Source organism: Cynocephalus volans, chromosome 9, assembly GCF_027409185.1.
Source record: "Cynocephalus volans isolate mCynVol1 chromosome 9, mCynVol1.pri, whole genome shotgun sequence".
Classification (NCBI taxonomy): Eukaryota; Metazoa; Chordata; class Mammalia; order Dermoptera; family Cynocephalidae; genus Cynocephalus; species Cynocephalus volans.
Window position 1 is genome coordinate 10,745,883 of NC_084468.1, and position 22,517 is coordinate 10,768,399.

At 44.7% G+C, this 22,517-nt stretch overlaps 1 protein-coding gene across 2 annotated transcripts in view; it reads right to left on the minus strand.

Annotated features, from left to right (window-relative positions):
- Window positions 1–572: 572 nt before the first annotated feature.
- RAB28 (RAB28, member RAS oncogene family) overlaps window positions 573–22,517 on the minus strand; it is a 187,534-nt gene continuing 165,589 nt past the window's right edge. The window contains exons 7-8 of one of the 2 annotated variants that reach the window (XM_063107989.1): window positions 6,058–6,229; window positions 573–1,117 (exon numbers count right to left, since the gene is read on the minus strand). In XM_063107989.1, the coding sequence (XP_062964059.1) occupies window positions 1,086–1,117; window positions 6,058–6,229 (204 nt within the window). In that variant the 3' untranslated portion in view covers window positions 573–1,085. The remainder of the gene's footprint in view (window positions 1,118–6,057; window positions 6,230–22,517) is intronic. The other variant, XM_063107992.1, reaches the window with a different exon arrangement.

The window sequence follows — 22,517 nt, forward strand, 5'->3', positions numbered from 1 at the left end:
GCGCACATGTACACACACATCCAAATAATCAAGGTCCATTGTTTCACCAAAATACATACTGCGTTTGTCCTCTTCTATCCCCACTGCCTTCACCCAGGTCCAGACGACCAGCATCTCTTGCCTCACATATTGCTGTGGCCTCTTGCTGGTCTTCTCTGTTCAATCCATGTTCCTTCCACTTTATGGTCTACATAGCAGATGAAATAATATTTTTTAAATATCAATCTAAACATGTTAGTCCTCTGCATAAGATTCTTCAGTGTTTCTTCACTAACCTTTGAGTAAAATCTGAAGCCCTTCTTATGGCCTGGCCCTGGCTCCTGTCTCCCATCTTTCCACAACACACCAAATGCACTGATCTCCATTTCGTTCCTTGAACAAGCCAAGCCCACTCCCACCCCAGGATCTTCACCCAGGCTGTTCCCTCTACCTGGAATTCATTTCCCCCACCACTCAGAGATCTGGATACACAACCTTCCAGTCTGTTTAACTGTCACTTCCTCAAGGAAACCTTCATTGTCCACTCCATCTAATGTAGGTCCTGCTATAACAAAATATTACAGACTGAGAAATTTATAATGAACAGAAATTTATTTCTCACAGTTCTGGAGGCTGGGAAGTTCAACATCAAGGTGCCAGCTCTGGCAAGGACCTTCTTGCTACATTATAACATGGCAAAAGTCATCACACAACAGAAGTACAAAGAGAAAGAGAGAGAAAGCAAGCAAGACAGAGAGAAAGAGGGTGTGAACCCACTCCCACAATAACAGACCCACTCCTGCAATAAGGGCATTAGTCCATTCACAAGGGTGGAGCCCTTAAGACCTAAATATCTCTTTAAAAATGTGCCTTTCAATGCCGTCACAATGGCAATTAAATTTTAACATGAGTTTTGGAGAGGAAAAACATTCAAACTGTAGCACCCAGCCCTTGCCCATTCTACACCTCAGTCCTTGTTTGTTTCTTTCACAGCAGGTGTCAGAGTTGATCACTTCTTTGCATTACTAGTTGTTCACAGTGTTCTGTCTTCCCCAGTGGAATGCCAGCAGCAGGAGGACAGGAACATTTCTGGTCTTCATCAGCATTCAGTTTCCAGCACCTAGCACACTGCCTGGATCTATAGGTGTTAAATAAATATGTAAGTTCATCAAAAATGCAATGAATTGATGAATGAACAAGAAAGTGTAACTTCATCCTAAACATAGTGAGCATTTGAGGATTTTATTAAGCAAGAAGCAACATCATCAGGTTCATATTTTAGAATCGCCAGTCTGGCTATGGTATGGAGAAGGAGGGGAGGGGCGGGCCTGGCAGCAGCAGAGGCAGGACTAGGGGAGGCCAGCGAGGCCTCAAGTGCAAAACTTTAAGGAGGCTCTCACTCTCACGGCCATGGAAGTGTACAGTCAACACGTGAGAGTGGGCACCTCCTTAAATGTGCCATCTTGGGTGTCTGCCTTGCCTCACCCTGGCTCCAGCTCTGGGCAGCAGGGATACTTTGGGGGAAGTTATGTAAACAGTTCAGACAAGAGTAGACAATGGTTGAGATAAGAGACAGAAGTGGCCAATGTAAGAGACATGGAGAAGACCTGGAACCAGCAGTGCCCTCTCTCCACTTCAAATCACACCTATCTCCTCATTCAATCTGCCTAAAATCACATTGGCTTTCCTCCCAGTTTCTTAACCTGCTAGTTTACCATTTTTTTGCAAGGGTCCAGAGTCAATTTTTTTAGACACTGTGAGGAAAATAGAATAGTTTAGACAGGACCCCTCGCCTCGGGTCCAGTTGGGGGTGGTGCTGCACATTCCTTGTAAACAAGTTGTGTGTGGGTGGAGTTAGTACACATGCGCACCAATGTATCTTTTTTAGTTTTGATGCTATTGTGTGTTCTTCAATTTGTGAAGCAGCAGTTGGGCAGCAGAGAGCTCACATCTAAAAATAGAGCGTGTTTACTTTGCTGGCAGCTTCTCAGGTTTTTTTGGACTTTGCTGGTAGCAGTTGAGTTTCTGAGCTTCTCTTTGGACTGCCTAGCTCTGAGACATGTATGCACTAAATAAAGACTACTCTTTCTTCAACCAAGGCTCCAAGGACCCTTTTTCCAATTACCCAGCTCATAGACCTGTGTGAAGGGTTTGTGATCCAGTCCGGACAACAGGCTTGAGGAGTCTGTGAGCTTCAGACCCAGCCCTAGCTCTACAATTGGCATAGTCGTAGCAGGCTTCTGAGCAGGTACAGGAGCCAAAAGCCTTTGGAAGAAGGAGGAAATGTGGCTAGTTTGAATATGCTGTGCCCTATGGACACTTTCCTGTTGACTAGGATCTGGTTGCTGTTCACTATACTGCAAGGCAGCATGGACAAGGTACTACAGTGGAGAACCCCTTGGGAGGTGGAGGAAGTGTGGTTGTCTCTGAGCGTGTAGTGCCCGGTGGCCACTTTTCTGCTGATTGGAGCCTGGCTACCGCTCACTATGCTGCAAACTGATCGAGATTTGAAGAAAGCAGAGTTGTTGGAAGCACAGATGAATGTCCGGGAGGATGATGTGCAGTGACTGGCCACTCCTGCTTCTCACACTGGGGAGGATGATGAACCCAGTGGTGAGTTGGGGGAGAACATGCATCTCCAGGCACGACCTGTCATGCATCAGAAAATGAAGCACGAGCAGCCTATCGGACCGGGTGGACAACCAGTGGGCAATCTGCAGGTGACCCAATTCACCACCTACGTCCCATATACCGTGGTTGAATTAGTGGACTTGGGGAGACAGTTCCAGCAGAAACAGGGGGAGCCTCTGGCTGCTTGGCTACTGTGGTTATGAGACCTAGGGGTGGATAGTGTGTTGTGCTCTGGTGAGGAGATGGAAAAGTTGGTCTCCATCACCATGCACCCGTCCCTGAGGCAGAGGCTACAGAATAGCCATAGATACGCACAAGGGCCAGGTAATCACTCCTTCATGGAATGGGTGAGTGCAGCTGCCCGAACCGTTTTGGGCAAATGATGGAGAACTGCCCAAGATTGTTAGTAAATGGCAAACGTATGCTGAGTTAGTACAAATAATTCGGGAGCTAGGGATGTGGCAGTCCATGTTTAATGTGAACACCTGTGGCCTGGATGATGAAAATTTTACAGGCAGCATGAGAGACATAGTGCTGCGAAATGCCCCATCAATGTCCTTTGGGTCATGGATGGCCATACTGACTCCATACATTGGTCATCCTATACATGAGGTAATGACCACGATAGCCAGCCTGGGTAAAGTAGAGGATAGAAGACAAGCAAAAGGGGTCCAAAAGGTGGCCAAGACCAAACCCCCAAGAAATACTTGGGATTTTATCCTGAAAGGACCAAGAAAGACTAGCCATAAGCAGATTTGGCTTGACTTGCTTGCAGCAGGGGTTGATAGTAAGAAAATTGACCAGAAACCAAATGCAGTCCTGTTTGCCTTGTGGCAGCAATTGCACCCTGAACAGCATTTCACAAAACGTCCAGAAACAGGTAGCAAGGTATGCTCAGTGGATTTAAAGGACTTTTTGTTTGCTCCTGAGGAGGCAGATGAAATGTTCCATTTCGATTAGGGAGCAGGCCAAGGTTCTCATATTTTGGCAGCAGGCAAGGGCTGGAGGCCTCACATTGAATTGGCAATGATGAAGCTGATGTGCTGGCTAAGATAAGGTGGCTGGAGAGAGCTCCAGCAGCTGATGTGGCTGGGTGGTTACATTGGAGAATGCAGCATGCTGGCTGCAAGACCAGGTGGTCGATGGCTTGCCAGGTGCCACATAAACCTGAGAAAAAATGCGCCTGATGGGTGTGCTCCTGATGAGCAGATGGGTGCCCCTAATGGACAGATAACTCATGTGAGAGTGCCCCTGACATGGTGGCACGCGGATCTTGTGGGACCACGGCCAAAGTCAGAGAGTTACTGGTCTTCTGCTTGTATGGCCTTGTGGGGCCCCAAACCAGGTAAGATACCTATTCCTGCAGCCATCCTTTCTCAGGATGGCAAATTGGCATGTATCTTACCAGAGGGATGAGAACTTCCCCTATTAGTACCAACAACCCCTCTGTCTTTTCGCCTATAGTGTTCTGGCTGCAGGCATTGCACCAGAGTGGTGTGATCAATGTGTCAGCCTACTAAATATGCATTGAACTTCCCATCAGTATAACTACAGGATTCCCATGGAAAATCACACCAATGATGACTACTAACCAGACACGTGCGGCTAATAGTTGAAAAGACAGAATTACAGGACAAACCTTAAGGACCAGACTTAAGATATATTGAACAGACAATAGGTTATTTGAATGTAAGGATCATTTATCCTCACTAAGAGAACATTGTGGAAGATTCTGAACATGTAGATTGTACAGCAAGGGACCCTGAACGGATGGATAGTGAGGAAAATAAAATAGTTTAGTCAGGCCCCCTCACCTAGGGCTCAGTTGGGGGAGGTGCAGCACATTCTTTGTAAACAAGTTGTGTGTGGGTGGAGTTAGTGTGCATGCGCACCAATGTATCTTTTTTAGTTTTGATGCTATTGTGTGTGCTTCAGTTTGTGAAGCAGCAGCTGGCTGGCCAAGAGCTCACTTCTACAAACAGAGCATGTTTACTTTGCTGGCAGCTTCTCAGTTTTTCTTTGGACTTTGCTTGTAGCAGTTGAGTTTTTGAGTTTCTCTTTGGACTGCCTAGCTCTGAAATGTGTGTGTGCTAAATAAAGACTACTCTTTCTTCAACCAAGACTCCAAGGACCCTTTTTCCAGTTACCCAGCTCATAGACCTGTGTGAAGGGTTTGTGACCCAGTCTGGACAACAGGCTTGAGGGGTCTGTGAGCTTCAGACCCAGCTCTAGCACTACAGACAACTATCACCTTATTAGCTACAAGTGGCTTTTTTTTTTTTCATGAAAAAGGTGCTCAGAAAAATTTGAGATTCACAGATGCAGAATTCTATGGCATTATAGCAGAAGAGGAAGGCATTGACATAGTCTAGAGCCTCTTGATTCACACATCCACAGAATGCTGGCATCTGTGCCAAAATCATAAAATCTTCCTCATTTGTAGGTAGTGGGGGTTGCTAAGGAAGAATTTTAAAAAACACATAGAAAATCATTAAATTAAGTATTTCTAAAAAGCATTTTTCTTAAATAACATTAATATACTTGCCTCTTGTCTTTATCTAATTTTAGATGGTATGAGACTTAGCAAATGGTAATGAACAGGTTTTTTTTACATTTAAAGCATCAATAGTTCCTGAATTCTGCTAGGAATACCATGACTTCTAAGAGCAGTGTCTCCTGAACATAACTGAGAAATCACACTCTACTCCACCTCTTTGTTTTCTAGTACAATAAGCTGAGATGCACAAGTTCACCACATAAGTGGACAATGTTACCCACATTTGGAAAATCCTCTCCAATCAGCACTATTCCTGTTACAACCTGCTATTTGCCCTTTTTTTTTTTTTTTTTTTTGTCTTTGTTGTGACCGGTAAGGGGATCAACCCTTGGCTTGGTGTTGCCCGCACCACGCTCAGCCAGTGAGCGCACTGGGTCATCCCTATGTAGGATCCGAACCCACGGTGGGAGCACTGCTGCGCTCCCAAGCGCTGCACTCTCCCAAGTGCGCCATGGGGCCGGCCCTACTATTTGCCCTTTTAATACTTGTCCAAACAAGTTTGCTTCCCAGAGCAGTAGGGACAGCCTCAGTTATGCTGCAGTAACAAACAACCCCAAATCTCAGAGGTTTAAACACACAAACACACACTTGTTTTACCCTTATGCACAACACCCACATAGGTAGATAATGAGGGGTGGGGGAGGGTGGCTCTGTAATCCCAATCACTCAGCCATCCAAATTGATACCTCAACTAGATACATGTGTGCAAATGTGGAAAGCGAGTGTGGAAAATCCTGTCCCAGATATTCTAGGTTCTGCCTAGAAGGATATTCTAGTTTCTAGTTTCTGCCTAGAAGCAACACGTGTCACTTCCATTCAAATTTTAATAGCCAAAGCAAGTCACATGTCTGCAGCTAATTTCAAAAAGGGACAAGAAAGTACAAATTTACCATGGCAGGAAGTATTTGATGAATAGTCATTGTTGGGCTGGATCACAGATCCCTCTTCCCGCCATGAGTCAGGTAGTTGAAAAAAGGTTCTGGCAGCCGAAAACAGGATAGACAAATTGTATTCCAATGCACACTCTGCAGGCCAGTGGTTCAGAGCCTCTGTGTTCCACACCTAGAGTACACAATGGTAGCACAAGCCAAGAAGTACAGGGGCACACATGTGCACTGACATTATGCCACGTGACTTGTTTACAATGGATGTGCTGAGTCATAACCAGGCGGATCTGAGGAGAGGGGGCCCAACTATACTGACTCCACTTTCCTCGCAGTCATTAACTGTACAATTTCCACAAAGAGAAGACGACCAAGGAGAAGATGAAGGAGGAGAAGGAGAAAAGAGAGAAAAAGGAGGAGGAAGAAGAGAAAAAGTAAAAAGGAATAGAAGGAAGAGGGGAGAGAACAAATAAGAACAGGGAGGGAAGAGACAGAGGAAGCGAAGGAGAAGGTGAAAAAGAGGAAAATAAGAAAAACAGGAGGAACGAAAGGAATAAGAGACAGAAAGATTACAGACTGCTGTGCTAAGGAATTACGAGGCTTACATTTTCCCAGCAAGATGTGAGCTCTTGGATAATTTATTTAATCTCATGATTCAGTTTCCTTCTCTATAAAATAGGACTAAAGTACCTGCCTCATGTGGTTGTTGGGGAGACTCAACTCAGTACCTCTGCAGAATGCCTCCCACACTGCCTGGCCCAAAGCACAGTGCTCAATAAGTAATTATCATTTATCTTGTATATTAAAGTTTTCAAAGCACTCTCAAGTTCATCAGCATCATGAACCTGTAAAGTCAAGAGAGGGATCATGACTATAGACATTTCACAGATGTGGACGTGGAGGTTCAACGAAATCAAGCTGCTGGAGTCATTACCTGTAGGAGGAGGCCAGGGGTGGAGCCCAGGACCCCGGTCTGCAGGCTCTAACCCAGCGCTCTTGCCTGCACGTCTCCCTTCCTCTCTTTTCTGGGTTCTTACTACAAAAATTCACTTGGGACTGGTGAATATTTAGGCATGTATCAAAGTGAATGACTGAAAAATAAAAATGTAAACTTGTGGATTTGTCCCGGGCCAAAAGACATAACACCTGTGTTAGCAGAAGTCAGTGGAAAGCCTCCGGACATATTCCTGGAACATTTTTCACACATGTTCATGAAAAACTCACTGAGGCTGCACACAGAAGGCAGACATGCCCACGGACTTCACGTGTCCCCGAGTGAGATCACATCCTCCCGGGGAGGAGGCCCTGGAGACAGCGAGGCAGCTGTTGTGTTTTCCTTTCAGGGCTGCACGCATTGTTGCATTTGGTAAACGTTAAGCCGTCGGTCGTACATAAGGTGAGCTACTCCAAAAGGCAGCTGGAAGCAGACGCGTTGCAAACACCTCTGCCTTTCTGTCTCAGTTTGGGGAGAGGCTGATTTCTTAGTCCTGAAAGTGAAAGTTAGAGCAAATTCTTTCTTCTAACAAAGTAAACACTTAAAGTGAGAATCCAGCCTCCCCAGATAGACAAATGCAGGCTTCATAGCTTTCCAACTGCTCAGAAAGGGAAGGGTCACTGGCCCAGGGCCAAATGAATGTGGCAGCTCCTACCCTGCTCTCCAGGTCAACTAGATGCAGAGAGAGAAGGGGCTGGGTTGGGTGTTGTCCCTGCACATTGTGAGGAGCACATTCCACTTCTTTCTGAGACCCTGGAGCTTTCCTGGAGCATCTCCAGTTCCATCTCCTCCAGCTCCCCCCTGACGGCTCCCACCACCCTCACCTTTGCTTCTGCCTCAGAGCCAGCTCACAACTGGCACCTTGCTGGGTCTCCGATTGTTTCACGTGTCATGGAATATGGGAAAATGTATTCCCCTCATTTCAGGAGATCTGGGGAAAGCTAGGCAGCTGGGTGAGGTTGAGCTTCAAATGAAGGGACTTTGAATCTCGTTTCCCGGGTTCCATGTGCAGTGGGGTATAGACATGTCTGGAGTGGGGAATTCGGAAGACATAGAGCTTAAGGTGTGAAGCCCATGAGGTGGGGGAAGCTGGGTGCTGAGATAGAATTCTTGTCCTTTGCTCTCAAATCTTTATTCAAGTTATTGAACTCACAAAATTTACAAAAGTGAGAAGATTTTTTGGATTAAAAAAAATGGAAAAGGGGCCGGGTCTGTTTCCCAACTGGCCTAGAACCCATCCAAGACAGTATACAGTTGCCATAGGAGAAAGAGAGGACGCCATGAGGAAGATGATCAAGAATTTGCAGAAATTGCAAGGAGGACTCTTACCACCAAAAAATCAGGTGTTCAAACTAAGTCTATCTAAATCCCCAAGGGACAGCTAAGTCACTTTTGTGCATTTCTATTAGTCTAGTCTTCCCAACTGAAGCATAATCTGAATCTTGATTATCACCAAATCACCACACCCCCGTACCTTTGCACAGTCAGTGGTTAATGACTGCTGGTGCATTAAACTGTTCACATTCCCTTATACAGCAGCTCACTAAAGGCCTGACCATGGACTGAGGGAGCATGGAACAGCCACCTGTGACCTGCACTAAGGGTCCAAACAGTGTGGGTTTTCATCATCTCTGCTCAGCTGTTTCCTAGTTAGGCCACCTGGACATAAAGTGCTTAGCCTCTCTGAGCCTTGGTTTCTCATAAGTAAAATGGGCATTAAAAATCTAATTAAAGGGCTTTAATAATTGCTACTTGATTGGGTGAAGCAGTGGTGAGAATATTGTCTATACGAGAGATTTATAAATCATAAATTGCTATGCAAATGATTTTTTTTCATCATTTTTAAATATTACTAAATTTGGGGAATGTAACTAGGAAAGAAATGTTTCAGTACGAGCCTGTTGCCTGACTGCATGTCTGGGAACACGTTCTTGCTCAAACATGCACTTGGACATGGTCAACATGGGTCCTCTCATGTGCCTTCCATGAATGTTCTCTGCTCACCACCATACCGTCCCCTGCCTCTCTGGCTGGCCACTGTCTCCATCTCTCTGTGTCTGAGTCAACTCGAGATCTGGACACCTATTCCTCTCTAGCTCTTTCATCCCAGCTCTCGGTTGCAGCGTTTCTGTGTCTGTGGCTGTCTGCCTGTCCAGCCCTGTTTTTTCCCTCAGTTCCTGTCTTGCTACATCTTTCAGTCCTTCCATCTCTGCTTCTCCCTCTCCATAGTCATGTCTGTCCTCCCTCTATTAATCTCTGTCTGTCTCTCTTGTCTCTGTCTCTGTCTCTCTCTCTCTTCTCTCTGTCTCTGCCTCTCTCTCTTTCAGAGAAGTTTTTAATTTTAATAAAGTTTGACTCATCAATTTTTTCTTCCAGAGATGATGCTTTTGGTGTTGTAGTTAAAAACAAATCACAAACCCCAGATCCTAAAGATTTTCTCTGTTTTCTTTAAAAGTTGTTGCATGTTACATTGTGATCTGTGATCCTTTTTTAGCTTTACTGAAGTATAATCAACATACAAAAAGATCACACACATTTAATGTACACATCTTGATGCACTGCCTCCCCATCTGTTTCTGTCTCTTTCTCTCTTTGTCCCTCTCCCTGGTCCCTCTCTCTCTGTGTCCTTGTCTTGTCTCTGTATCTTTCCTGCTCATGAGTCTCTGCTGAGGTTCGTCTTGGGGCATAGAAACTTTCTCTATAGAGAAGGGAAGACAGGACATTCCAGGGCAACAAAGGAACCAAGTAAAAAGGACCTAAGGCTGACTTGACAGACTGATATGTCACTGAGACTGATTAAAACACAGGATGAGAAGAAGGGGAGAGGAGGATTGGCAGAGCTAGCAAAGGTCCCTTGGTCCTATTTCAGTTTTCTATCACTAAGGAACAAACCACCATGAAACTGAGTGGCTTCGGGCAAGAATGTATTATCTCCTGTGAGTTACAAGTTGACTGGGTGGCTCTTTTGTTCCACAGGGTATTGACTGGGCCCTGAGGAGGCGACAGTCATCTGGAGGCTCCAGTGGAAGCTCAGCTAGGGCTGTGGGCTGGGGGGCCTCAGTTCTCTTCCCCATGGGCAGCTCTACACGGCTGCTTGGGCTGCTTCACTGATGGCAGATAGGTTTGGGAAAAAAAGCCTCCCAAGGGGGAGGATGTCGAAGCTGCCAGGCTCAATTAACAGCTGTAATTGAAACCAGTACAGCATCACTTTTGCCATATCAAAACAGTCCCAGATGCCACCTCAGGCAAAGTGGGAACAGAAGGGAACCACACAAAGATGCAAATGCTGATAGATCAGTGCATTTCTACTTCTCTTCCATTTTACATCAAAGTAAGACAAAAATTACACTTTACTACTACTTAATCTACAGGTTGTCACTGCTACCCTTACTAGGTGCACATGTCCGATGGCCAAAGCATGTGAAGTATTTAGAACATTAGGGATGAGAAGTATTTAAAAGGTGGAGGGAAGTTCCCCAGCATAGCAGGGCTGCCCCTCGCTCATTCATCCAACTGAGGTGGACTGTGACGGACTGTGGTCTTGGAGTGCCCAGCTAAGTGACTTACAGGTTATATTATCTAGTGATAGCTAAACCAACTCTCACAAAATGGACTTAGGAAGCTTCCCCCAGAGAAAGGACACACCAAATAATATTATGAGCACAGGCAAGCAACAGGGGAATGCCGGTGTGACACAAACTCTCCATGAGCCACATTGGAAAGAGAAAAACCATCACAATTTAAGGAGATATGCAGAAAGTCAGCCAAACATTTTTGAAAATGCCAAGAGGACTGTTATAGGTTAAATTGTGTCACCCCAAAAATGTTGAAGTCCTAACCTCCAGTACTTCAGAATGTGACTATGTCTGGGAATAAGGTTTTTATAGGTTTTAATCAACTTAAAACAAAGTAACTAGAGTAAGTCCTAATCCAATATGGCTAATGTCCTTACAGAGAGAGGAAATTTGAACACAGAGGCAAACATGCAGAGAGGAGACGATATGAAGATGTGGGAGAAGATAGCCATCTACAAGCCAAGGAGTGCCTGAGGTCACCAAAAGCTAGGAGTGAGACTCTCCCTCACAGCCCTCGGAAGGAACCAACCCTTCCCACACCTTGATTTCAGACTTCTAGCTGCCAGACTGTGAGACGATAGATTTCTGTTGTTTAAACTTTCCAATCTGTGGTTCTCTTATGGAAGCCCCAGGAAACTAATCGGACTATCTGAAACATAGAGTTAGGTCCTCTGTCATTAATGGTGAACTTCACCCACGGGTATTGCGCCTTGAGATATTAGCTAATGATAATAGCCACATTTGTACATTGTGATAGTACATAATTTATAGTTAAGTGCATAAACACACACACGTATATTTGAGTGAAGGCTCAAAAACATTTACTGACAGGACTGTGCAGTCAGAACATCTTGCTGGTTTGGCTAAACTTGGATTCCTGTGAAAGTCTGTTCTCCGTGAGTTCTTTAAAATAAACCTCCCATTACCAGAGTAGTCTGGTTAGGTCTTTGTTCCCCCAAAACCATTAAAACCTAATTGAAACTCTTATTTGTCCCAAGCACTTTATTCCAGAGAGACCCTGTGGGCATGTCTGAGACTTCAATTGAACTTCTGCATCCTCCAAAGGGTGGCCTGGCCTGGTAAGTTTTTTTTAAGAACAAACACCTTTTATACAATAAATATACTAAAGTTCCCACCTAAACAGGTCATTTGACAGGATCTGGCCAATGTGTGGAGTGACCTGTCAGGGTGTTGGCAGTGCTGGTTCCTTCCTGGGCTGTGAGGGACAATCTGTGCCAGAACTCGCTCCTGGATTCTGACTCCTCACTTAAAAATTATACAGATGATGTGTTGTAGAAGTTATCCGGTTCTCTTTTTCCTTTTCCTTTTCCATCATGCATGCTGACTCTCATCGGGTTCTGTAAAACTTTAAAAAGGCATTACCATCAAGCCAGTCTAGTGTGAAACTATCAATATAGTTCAGGTGAGGAGTCTTCCACATGAATTAGTGAAGACGAGAAAAAGTATTTGAGTAGATATAATAAATTACTGTTTCCATTAACACAGCTACCGTGCTTTAGGTCCTCACTACGTGCCAGGCACTGTGTTAAATGTTTTACTTATGGACATTATTTAGAATAATGTTGATTCCAACCCTGTGAAGTAAATGGTGCTATTATCCCCCAGGTACAGGTGAGAAGCTGAAGCCTAAGGTCACATGATTGCTGTACAGAAGCGGCATAATTATAACAAGGTCTTAAATCTAAAGCTTGTGCTCTTAAATACTTTGCTGTAAGTTGATCTTTTGTCTGTTTATATAACATAATCACAAGATGCATGTTGACAGGTGAGCTTTACACACTCATGCAAGACCTCAGGGTCAAGTTCAGAGGTTCTCAAATATGTTCAGGTGTCGCTGGAGTACCTGAAAGTCAGGCAAGATACCAAGAAGTGGTTATGCAGTTAATCATAACCACTTGGAACAGTTCCAGGAGCAGAAAAATACATGTTAATGGCATAAAGTCTCAATCAGAACAAGGACCCATAGAGGGAACAGCTGTCACAGTGGGCATGAGGGACTGAACTTCATCTTTCGTTGATCACTTGCTACCTTTCCATTTACTTTGCTGCCTGTAAGAAATTGTAAGCAGACACTCAGAAAAGCCAACAGAATTTTTGCAAAGATTACAGGAGAAAGATTTAAAATTAGCCAAAGTTCATCAGCAGAGCCTGGGGGCTAAGCATGAGCCTCCTGGACTCCAATCCTGGTTCTACCACTTCCAAGCTTACTCCATAACTCAGTTTTTTCATCTGTAAAGTGGAGATAATATTGGTAAGTTCCTCCGATGGTTGTCATGAGGATTAAATAACGCATGTAAGGCACTAGAACAGAAGCGTACCTTTAACCTAAATAGTCAATAAATATTAGCTATTATTCCCATCATCATAAATTTTCTTTTCCCACAAAATTGGAAAGGCCTGCCATTATTTTCTCTTTGCAGCTTAACATCATGTTCTGCAGGATCATTTTTGAGGACATCACTCCAGTTTAACACAAATACATACTATCAAGGATTGCAATGGTTTGACACTGATGCTCTAGGGGTGTGGGACTAAAGAAGAATACAGGGAAAGAACAGAAATTTCTCTTTGAGTAACTATGTTTTTGGTTTGTTAAAACAGAATATAACATTATGGTAAATTTTTTTTCATCTAACAAGGTAGAAATCAAGTTACCATGACTTTGAAAATCAAAAAATAAAATCATGATTTCCTTTTCCACTACATCCTGTATTCAAATAAAGTGAGGTTTTGGTCCACGGAGATGGGAAAGGTGACGATATTAAGTTCGATGGCTGAAGGTGCAGAGCACTGTGCAAAATGCATAAAAGGAATGAGCTCATTGAGGACTGAGACACATTGCACATATTTTAAAATATAAAACCTGCATCGCCATGTTTGCAAAAAACAAAAGCAAAATAATAACAATAAGACATTCCTGCCTTTCTGACACAAGGCTCTTGTTCTCGCATTTTCCTTATGATCAGTGGGCTTCGCCTGCAAGATCCCCCCTTCCCCCATGCTTAGTCTCTCCCCCTCCCCCTTACCCCCGCCCTGCAAACACGCTGGGTGAGGGAGGGAGTGCACACACAGCACATGGGAGGCGAGGACAGAGTTCACCCTGTTAAAAATCATTAATCATCTTGAGGTCACCAGCCCTGAACATGTTTCCTTCTCGAAGGCCGTCCTGTGGGCAATCTGTCTCCTAACAGGTTTTGTAATGCTGAGTTGTAAAGCGTTCCTGATGAATTATTGTTGGCACTCAGTCCAAAGGCTTTGAAGGCTGGAGTCCACGAAAAGAAAAAGCAGACCTCTCTCCTGTGCCTGTTGTCCATGGGGCCAGCACAGGCCTTGCATTGTGTGTGCAGGCAGATGGGCTAGGGACCCCTCATCCCTGCAGCCGGACTTCAGTAATAACACATGAAGAAGCAGAGGTGTTTGAGGGCAGGTCACTTCTAGGCTGTGCCCCTCTCATAGCATACCTCTAAGTAATGGCAGGATTTATGTTCCTAATTGACAGATAAGGAAACTGAGGCAGGGGCTGTGATATGGCATGTCCAAGGTGATCCAGCTACTTTTGCAGCAGAGCCAGGATTAGAGCTCCAAACTGCTCCTGGTTTTCCGTCCTCCACAAGGCTTGCCCTGAACTCTGGCCTCCGAGGATGTGGACCTCCTTCTCTGTAGGACCTCAGCTGGAACCCCCATCTCACCTACAGCCTCTGTTCCAGCTTTCTATCTGCCTGAACAGCTCTGCTCCCAGGCCCTCCTGCCCACTGCCTTCTGGTCATCCAAGGCCAGTAGAAGGTCCCCTTCTCAGAGAGGCCGCCATGACCAAGCAGTCTAAAATAGCCCTCGTCGCTCTTGATTGAAACACCCTACTTTACTTCTTCAGAGCACATATCACTTTCCAATGTTCTCTTGTTTATCCATTTGTTTATTTGTTCTCTGTGTGTCTCCCTGCCTGCCATCCAGCTCCAGCTTGCTCAGATGGTAAGCTCCATGAGGGTAGCCACCATGTCTGTCTTGTTCTGCACTACACACTCAGCGCTGAGAATAGTCACTAGAACATGGCAGGTGCAAAACAAACGTTTCATTAATTAATCCATTAATCAATCAAATACTGATCATTAATAATGCCTACCCTTCACATAAATCCTTTCCAAATGTCTGTGTGTGTATCTCTTCTCTCTCTCTCTCTACACATGTATATGATTCCAAAGCACTATCACAAGTAGTGTTATATTGTTACTTGTCCCACATATGGTAGAAAGAATAGGCATTATTATAACCATTATACAGGTAGGAAAATTGAGGCTCAGAGAGATTTAGTAACTTTTCCTCCTGACCTTAAAATTGAGAGACCAAGATTCTCCTGCAAATCACTTCCCAGATAATCTTAAGGGGGTCATTTTTCCCTTTCAGAGTCTCAGTGTCCCTACAGTTGGGGACTGTAAACTCAAAGATCTCTAAGGTTCTCTCAAGGAATAATATGCTTAGGTAGTGTTTCCCAAACTGTGTGCTTAGAACCCTAGTATCTGAGTGGATGGGAATAGGTGTTCTGTGGAAAAGTTTGGGGAACAGTGTTCTAATGTTGGCTTTAAGTTTACTTCAAGGCAGGGTCTGTATTGCTGTCCACATAAGCTGTGTCAAGGCCTGGAGCAGAGTAAGAAATAGCAAAGGAACCAAGTCTCTCAGCCCCTCTGCTGTGCCAAGCATGTGCTGAGTACTTCCTACACACCATCGATTTCACTTTCAAAACCCCTAGGAAGTAGGTATTCTTCTCATTTCCATTTTACAGCTTGGGAACTAAGTGAAACTGAGAAAGCTCAGCAGGTTCATGTGTATGGCAGGGGGGTGGCTGTTCAAGGAAATAACCTCAAAGGGTTTGTGTGCAAGCTATAAAGGGGCGTAGAAAGTTTTGTGGTTACGTATGTGATTTACCAACAACTGCAGTATGGGGAGCTGCTGCCTCACTTTCACCTGCCAAATCTCAAGCAAGTGCGCCCGCTAACTGAATCTGAATCATCCCCAGAGCTCCAGCTGCAAAGCGTCTGGGAGATGCTGTTCTTGGCTTCACACCCCCTGCAGTACAGTATGGCACCACTAAAGAGGGAGGTATTGACACTGCGTGGCAATGACCACACTGATCATTCACCCTGCGGTGAACTCGATTATCAAAGTCATTCTCCTCCTGGACTCTGAGTCTGAAACGTAAGCTGGGGAATGGGGGAGGGGGAAGGGGACTGGCACAGGGATGACTTTGGGGTGGGATGGTAATCAATGCCCAGGATGGAGACGCAAATCTCCTAACCAGTATTTCTGCAAAAGTAAAAGAGAGATGAAGATAAGAAAAGGAATCTCCACTCTTCGGCAACAAGGGAAGAGTTTGTTTTCTCAGATGGAAACCCCCTGAGGGGGTCCGCTGCTGGCTCCTCCCACCTTCACCATGTGATTTGGGGCATCTTCTCTTCATCTCTGGGACATACTGCTCTTACCACTTTTCTTTTCCTTTTGGTTTTGAGGATCAAGTGGGTCACAGTACACAGGCATGATTCGTCACTGTAAGAGGTGCACAGATGAGAGGTACTGACATCTTCCAACCAGCAAAGCCAAGTGGCCTCACCCACCTGTCTTTTGAACTGTGCTCATTCAACCCAGAAAGACTTGTAAGTGGCAGACCAGTCTCTCGATATAATTTAAATTCAGAGGAGCAGGATTTCATGATTTGTGCTTCATCGAAATTTCAGTTCAAAGAATGAATATCTCTTACCCTTATAATCAAGGAAAAATAAGTTAAAAATACAATGTCCTGATCAATATAAAATAAAATGCCCAGCTGTGATCTGTAATCTATCTATACATCTCTCACTCACACACACACACACACACACCTATTTTTGCAACAACTGTGACTTAGCATTTACAGTACAGTTATGGGATCACACAGTGTTTGAACCAGAAAGCATCTGAAAGGACCTGTAGCCATGTGGTATTCAACCACATCCTGAGGACACTAGGAATCCACAGAGATAGCTCAAAGAGCTCCCTCAGCAAAAGAGATGGTCTTCAGCAGACACCTTGGCTGTCATCTATTTTATATTTTGAGTTTGCCTGTAAGATTCCCTTCAAAAAGAAATTTCGCTGCAACACATACACAAGTATAGAAACCAACGGATGAGCTCAAAGCTACATAGCTTCTGCCATTTTTCAGTCGGGGAAACTGAGGCCACAAGAGCTAAAAAGCTCACCTATAAGTCCCACAGAAGCAGAAAAACAGGGTCTGGAACTGGGATTCTGAAGCCTAATCTGTTTTCCCCGCTGCAAGAATCCCAAGCTGAGTGAGCCAGACAGACGCGGCTCTGATCCAAGGGTCGGATCTTTGCGGGCACTGTTTGTTTGCACAGTGTATAACATTGTTTAAGTCCTGAAGCTCAGAAACATCCCCTGGCAAACTCTCTGAATTGGAGCCTAGAGGAGAGCTCTGTGGGCTAGGACGGAGAGAGCCACGGTGAGGACAGGGTGGCTCTTTCCCGGGGCGGTGTGCTCTGCTGTTACGCGTCATATCCCTTTGTGGTATTGTAAACACAAGTCCACTGTATGTTTTTAAAATGTGAGAAGAAGCAGGATCCTGCCCTGGTGTTTTGACATAGCCTGCAGGGAGGGAGAATGGGACGAGCGGATCTCGCCTGTGCAAAATATAATTGCTTCCCCCACCTGATGGTTAATCTCAGCGCAGGCCTGTCCGACAGCTTCCCAGCCTGAGTCACCCACACCCACGGCGCAGAGCACGGACCTAAGACCCAGACTCTGCGGCCTTGCAACTTTGCTCGTGTGCTCTGGGGCTTTGGTCCTCATTTTCCTCACCTGAAACATGAGAGCGCTGGCCTAGATCATGGTTTTCAAGCTGTCAGAGAAATTCTGGTTGGATCCATTTTACAAAGTGGGTGTCCTGGTGAGATTTAGGTTGACGTTTTGGCTACAAAAAGGAAGTTGGAAATCCACGGGACTCTGTTTCTCATACCTGTTTCATTTTAAAGTATTCTAGTTTGAGATTTCACTTCTCTTTAAGGTGTTAGAGGAAGTTTCACCTCCACCGAAGAGAGATGGAGAAAGGCATCTCCGGTCGTTGGACAGTTAGCTGAGGATCTCAGGGCCTGTGGAGCTGAACCTTGCTACCCCAGCCCCATCCCCTCATACCTGTAGGGTTAGTTGCTCTCTCCTCTGCCCTATGCTAGCACCAATAACACTGCCACACCATCAGGGTCTTCTGTCACATTCCTCCTGCCACTTTCTACCTTCATCTCCAATGAACTGCCTGAAGCCTGTGGTGGTGTCTTATTCTGGCTGAAATCCCAGTACCCAGCATCATGCCTCGTACACTGTTATTGCTCAATAAATTGATATTGAATTAAATTGCATTGTGAATCTTTGGCCTGATTTTCAAACTCAGCCTTCTAAAGCTAACCTTTAAGTGTATTCAGTTTCAAGAAAAATATTCTGGCCTGGTATAGAGACACTATTTGTTCAACCAGTAAGCAGATGTTGAGAATCAATTATAAGCAACGTGCTACTCCAGATCCTAGAGATACAATGAAAAATAAAACTGATCAGTCTCTTATGGAAAGTGTGATAGAACTGAGTAGCTAGTGAGGGGTGAGAGGACCTCTGTTCACAGAGAATGCATCTTTCTGCTGTCATGAATCACACGGAAAAGCTCAGGCTTCAAGTGTAAAGGCCTCAGGGAAGGGGATGCCATCAGCACTGGTTTCCTTACTGAGACAAAAGCCTCCCAGAAAGGGGCACCAAAATATTGAATGGAGCTCACTTGAAGAGGGCACCACAGAAAAAGGACAAAACAAGAGTGAAAGACTGGGCACGTTCTTTCCCATTTCCTGTCTCAAAGCCTGTGGCAAGAGGGAGAACAAGTTGGAACTTTGATAGTCCTGGGTTTGAATGTGGTCATTGTTACCTGAGTAATGAGAAGCAAGTTGCCTTAACCTCTCTGAGAATGTTTTGGAAGAAAGGCCACGAATTCGGTTGATGATGTAATGAGCTGGATGTGACTTTGGGACTGCCAGTGGTGGGATCCAGGAGGTACATGGACAGCCAGGTCTGGAGTTCAGGGGAAGCATTTGAACTAGGGACAGGGATTTTGGAGTTTATGTGCACACATGTGTTTCTTGAAGCCATTGGTTTTTGTGATGACATCCAGGGAGAGGATGTAGAGAGAAGAATGGAGGTGAAATAAGACAGGAATCACAGGGAACTCTCATTAGAGTAGCCCAGAAGCTCACACCTCTGGAAGATGGGTTTTCCCCTCTGTGCTCCTGTGGGACCTTGTTAGGGCATCCATTATAGCTCCCACCAGACTGTCTCAGGGACCTTTGCTTTTATGTCTCTTTCTCTCCTCAATATTGTGAATTCTTTGAGGGCAGAGCCAAGATCTAAACTACCTTCATCTCCCCAATATCAAGCCCAGTGTTTGTTTGTCGAATGAGTAAAAGGATGAATGAAGTCTAGAAACCATGGCTTGCAAAAAACAATTGAAGGATCTGTAAATGTTGTCTTGCAGAAGACTTGCCTCAGAGAACCCAGAAACTGCTGACACACGGAAAAAGGCAGAACACCCTATGTCAATTTTGGGAAGAAAATTATTTCATCTCAACACTAGATGCTGATTGAATTATGTACTGATTGAATTGTGTCCCCAAAGTTTATAGATTAGAAGCTTAATTCCCATCTTAACAACTGAGGGTGGGATATCTTATTGTGGTAATTGAAAAGTGGGGCCTTGAAGAGATGATTAGATTGTTGGACCATGCCTTAGTAAAAGGATTAATAATGGTGGCCATGGGCATGGTTCTAAGGTCTTTAAAAGAGAGTGCATAAGGAACTCTCTGTCTCTCTGCTCTGCCATTTTCTGCCATCTGAAACCCCTGGGTCACTGTTGCCACCACCAAGGCCTTCACCAAATGTATTCCCTGGACTTTGGACTTCCCAGCCTCTGAAAATGTAAGCAATAAATTTCATTTTCTTTATAAATTACCCAGTTCCAAATGTTTTGTTATAAGCAACAGAAATGGTCTAATGCACTGGAGCTGCCCAGCAATGGAATGGGCCATCTGGTGAAATAGTGAGGTCTTCAACACTGAGAGTGTGTAAACAAAGATGAGTGATGTTCTCCCAGGATAGTGCATTGGGTGGGAACCTAACCACAGCTTCCAAGGCATGCTGCTTTCTGAGTCTGTCATTCCAGCGTGGGGCCCAGTTAACTCCCTTACCTGTGCCAATTGACTTCAGAAGGGAGGAATGCAGTCCATTGTTTGCAAACAAAGAAGAGATCTCTGAAGGCTGTGGGCCTCATTCCATAGAATTTCCAGAAGGCCAGCTGAGCCGAGCTTTCCCTCAGCATTCTGGGCTCTCAGAATCTGGCCCCTGCCTGCCTCTCCAGCCTTCTATCCCACTGAACCTGATGTGTGATGGGCACACATCGACTTACGTATCTACTCGTCCATCTGTTCCACTCCAGCCCTGACCTCCATTTGATGGGAAATCCTTTGAGAGGAGGGACTGGGCCTCATTTATTCATCAGACAGCTCTGTTGCAGTGACTAAGAGCAAGGTGCCATACTCAGACCTCCTCCATTCCTTCATTTGTGAATCTGAGACACTCCTAGGACTATTGTGAGGATTAAAGGGTTAATAGCAAGAAGTAAGTTCTCAAAAGATGTTAGCTACCATTACCACATGAATTTCTCCTGTACCCAGCACAGTGATGCTGCCCTCACTGACCAATCAACAAACTTTTATTAATCTCTACTATGTACTCGATACCATGCTGGGTACTGAAAAAGACCAAAGTGGAAAAAAAAACACATGTTCTTATTTTGATAAAGATAAATGTCATTATTTTTTAAATCAAATTAAATAATAATAATTAAAAGACACAAAATCTAACACAGCTTTATAAAGTAGCATATACTGTAGGCCAGGCCCTGCCGGCCTCTATAGGTTATCTAACTTGATCAAGTTATGAACTGTGAGGGGCCTCCAATTAATGCTTTGGGAGGAAAAGGGAAAATCATGTGAGATTCCTCAGTGGGGGGAAAAGTGCCCTTAATTTTCTTAATATTCTACAAGTAGCCCTAAAATATTCAAACAAAGAAAGATGGAGAGGTGAGGAAAGGGGAAATAAGGCCTTGCTGTTGATGCACTTTGGGTCTAAACCCTTTATTAATGTTAGTTCATTTAGTTCCAACCTTAAAGCTATTGAGTAGGTGTGGTTTTCCCTTGTGCGATTCCTGGAGTCAATTTCTGACTGCTCTCCAGTGTGAAGAGCCACAGAGAGGCTTCCCTCGTGTAGGACGGAATCAGGGGCCCTGCCCTCTGACCTACCAAGGGCCAAGGAGCAGAATGGGTGTTGGCCAGCCACACAGAAAAGATCTCCTGCAGACCCAGCAACTGATGGGATTATGGTGAATCCACCATCAATGTCCTCACAAAAGGAAACATAAGCACCATTGATTACCTTCTAATAACCATTTTATTGCATATTTTATATTTATGAAAGGGCACTGGTAGAGGGCTGTTATTATTTCTCTAATGCAAAGCAGATGGGCCTGACAGAGGTAAATGGGACTTTCTGGGTGTGGCCCTGAAAGTTTGTGTTTTCCCAGAAGGTTTTGAGCCAGGGCCAAACCAGACCCAGAAATTCCCATCCAACCCTGTCTCAACACATGACTTTCATTAACAAAATTGGATTGCTCTTTTCTGCAGAAAGTGGTACCACTACTATAATAAAAACATGTCCATTATAGATCAATTGCCACCAACGTGGTGATGAGGAGGACTTAGTAGAGAGAGGGCAGGGACTGGTGAGAACAAAGAAAGGCTGATCTTGCAGAAGGACATCCCGGGTCACCTTCCCAGGCCTGGGGCTGAATGGAATGAGATGGATCAAATTTGTACTTCTAGCACAATCACCCTAGGCTAATCCCCTACTGACAGAACTTGGCCATCAGAGAGCTTCCATTTCGATCACTAAACCAGCCCATTCCACTGAGCACTATCAATAGAAATTCTGGTTCTAAAGGTCTAAATGGGACAAGAATCTGCATTTCTTGTGGATGATTCTAATGTAGGAAGAATCTGGGGTGCACTTTGAAAAGCACAGCCTTAAACTATCTATGCATGTCTTCTGTGTTAAGTGGTCAGTTGGGGAAATATCAACCTTCTGCATCTGTGCCATACATGACCCTTTTCAAGCATTATCACACCCATCTGTCCTTTCTATTTTCCCTGATTTTCTCTACCATTAAAGATAATATTATGTCCATTTTACAGATGAAGAAAGTAAGGCTCAGAGTGTGTAAATGTCCCAAATGCTGGGTGCTGCAATCCTAGCATAGATTCCTGTCTCTGGTCTGGATCTTCCCATTGATTCTGCACTAATATACCCCCGGCCCACTGGACATCTTTGCTTGGAATGGCAAATAGGGGTCCAAACTTAACATGCCCATAAATGAGCCATAAATTACCATGTGTGGCTTAGATAACAGATATTTTATTTCTCACAATTTTGGAGGCCGGGACACCGAAGATGAAGGCGACGACAGATTTGGTCCCTGGTGGGAGCTCTGATCTTGGTTTATAGACAGCCACCTTCTCCCTTCATCCTCACATGGCAGAGAGAGAGGGAGCTCTGTTCCTTCTTCCTCTTTCTATAAGGACACTAATTCCATCATGGAAGCTCACTCTCATGACCTCATCTAACACTAATCACCTCCCTAAGACCCCACCTCCAAATACCATCACACTGGAAGTTAGGTCTTCAACATATGAATTTTAGGGGGACACAATTCACTTCATGGCACCCTCTTAGGCCCATTCTCACCCCAG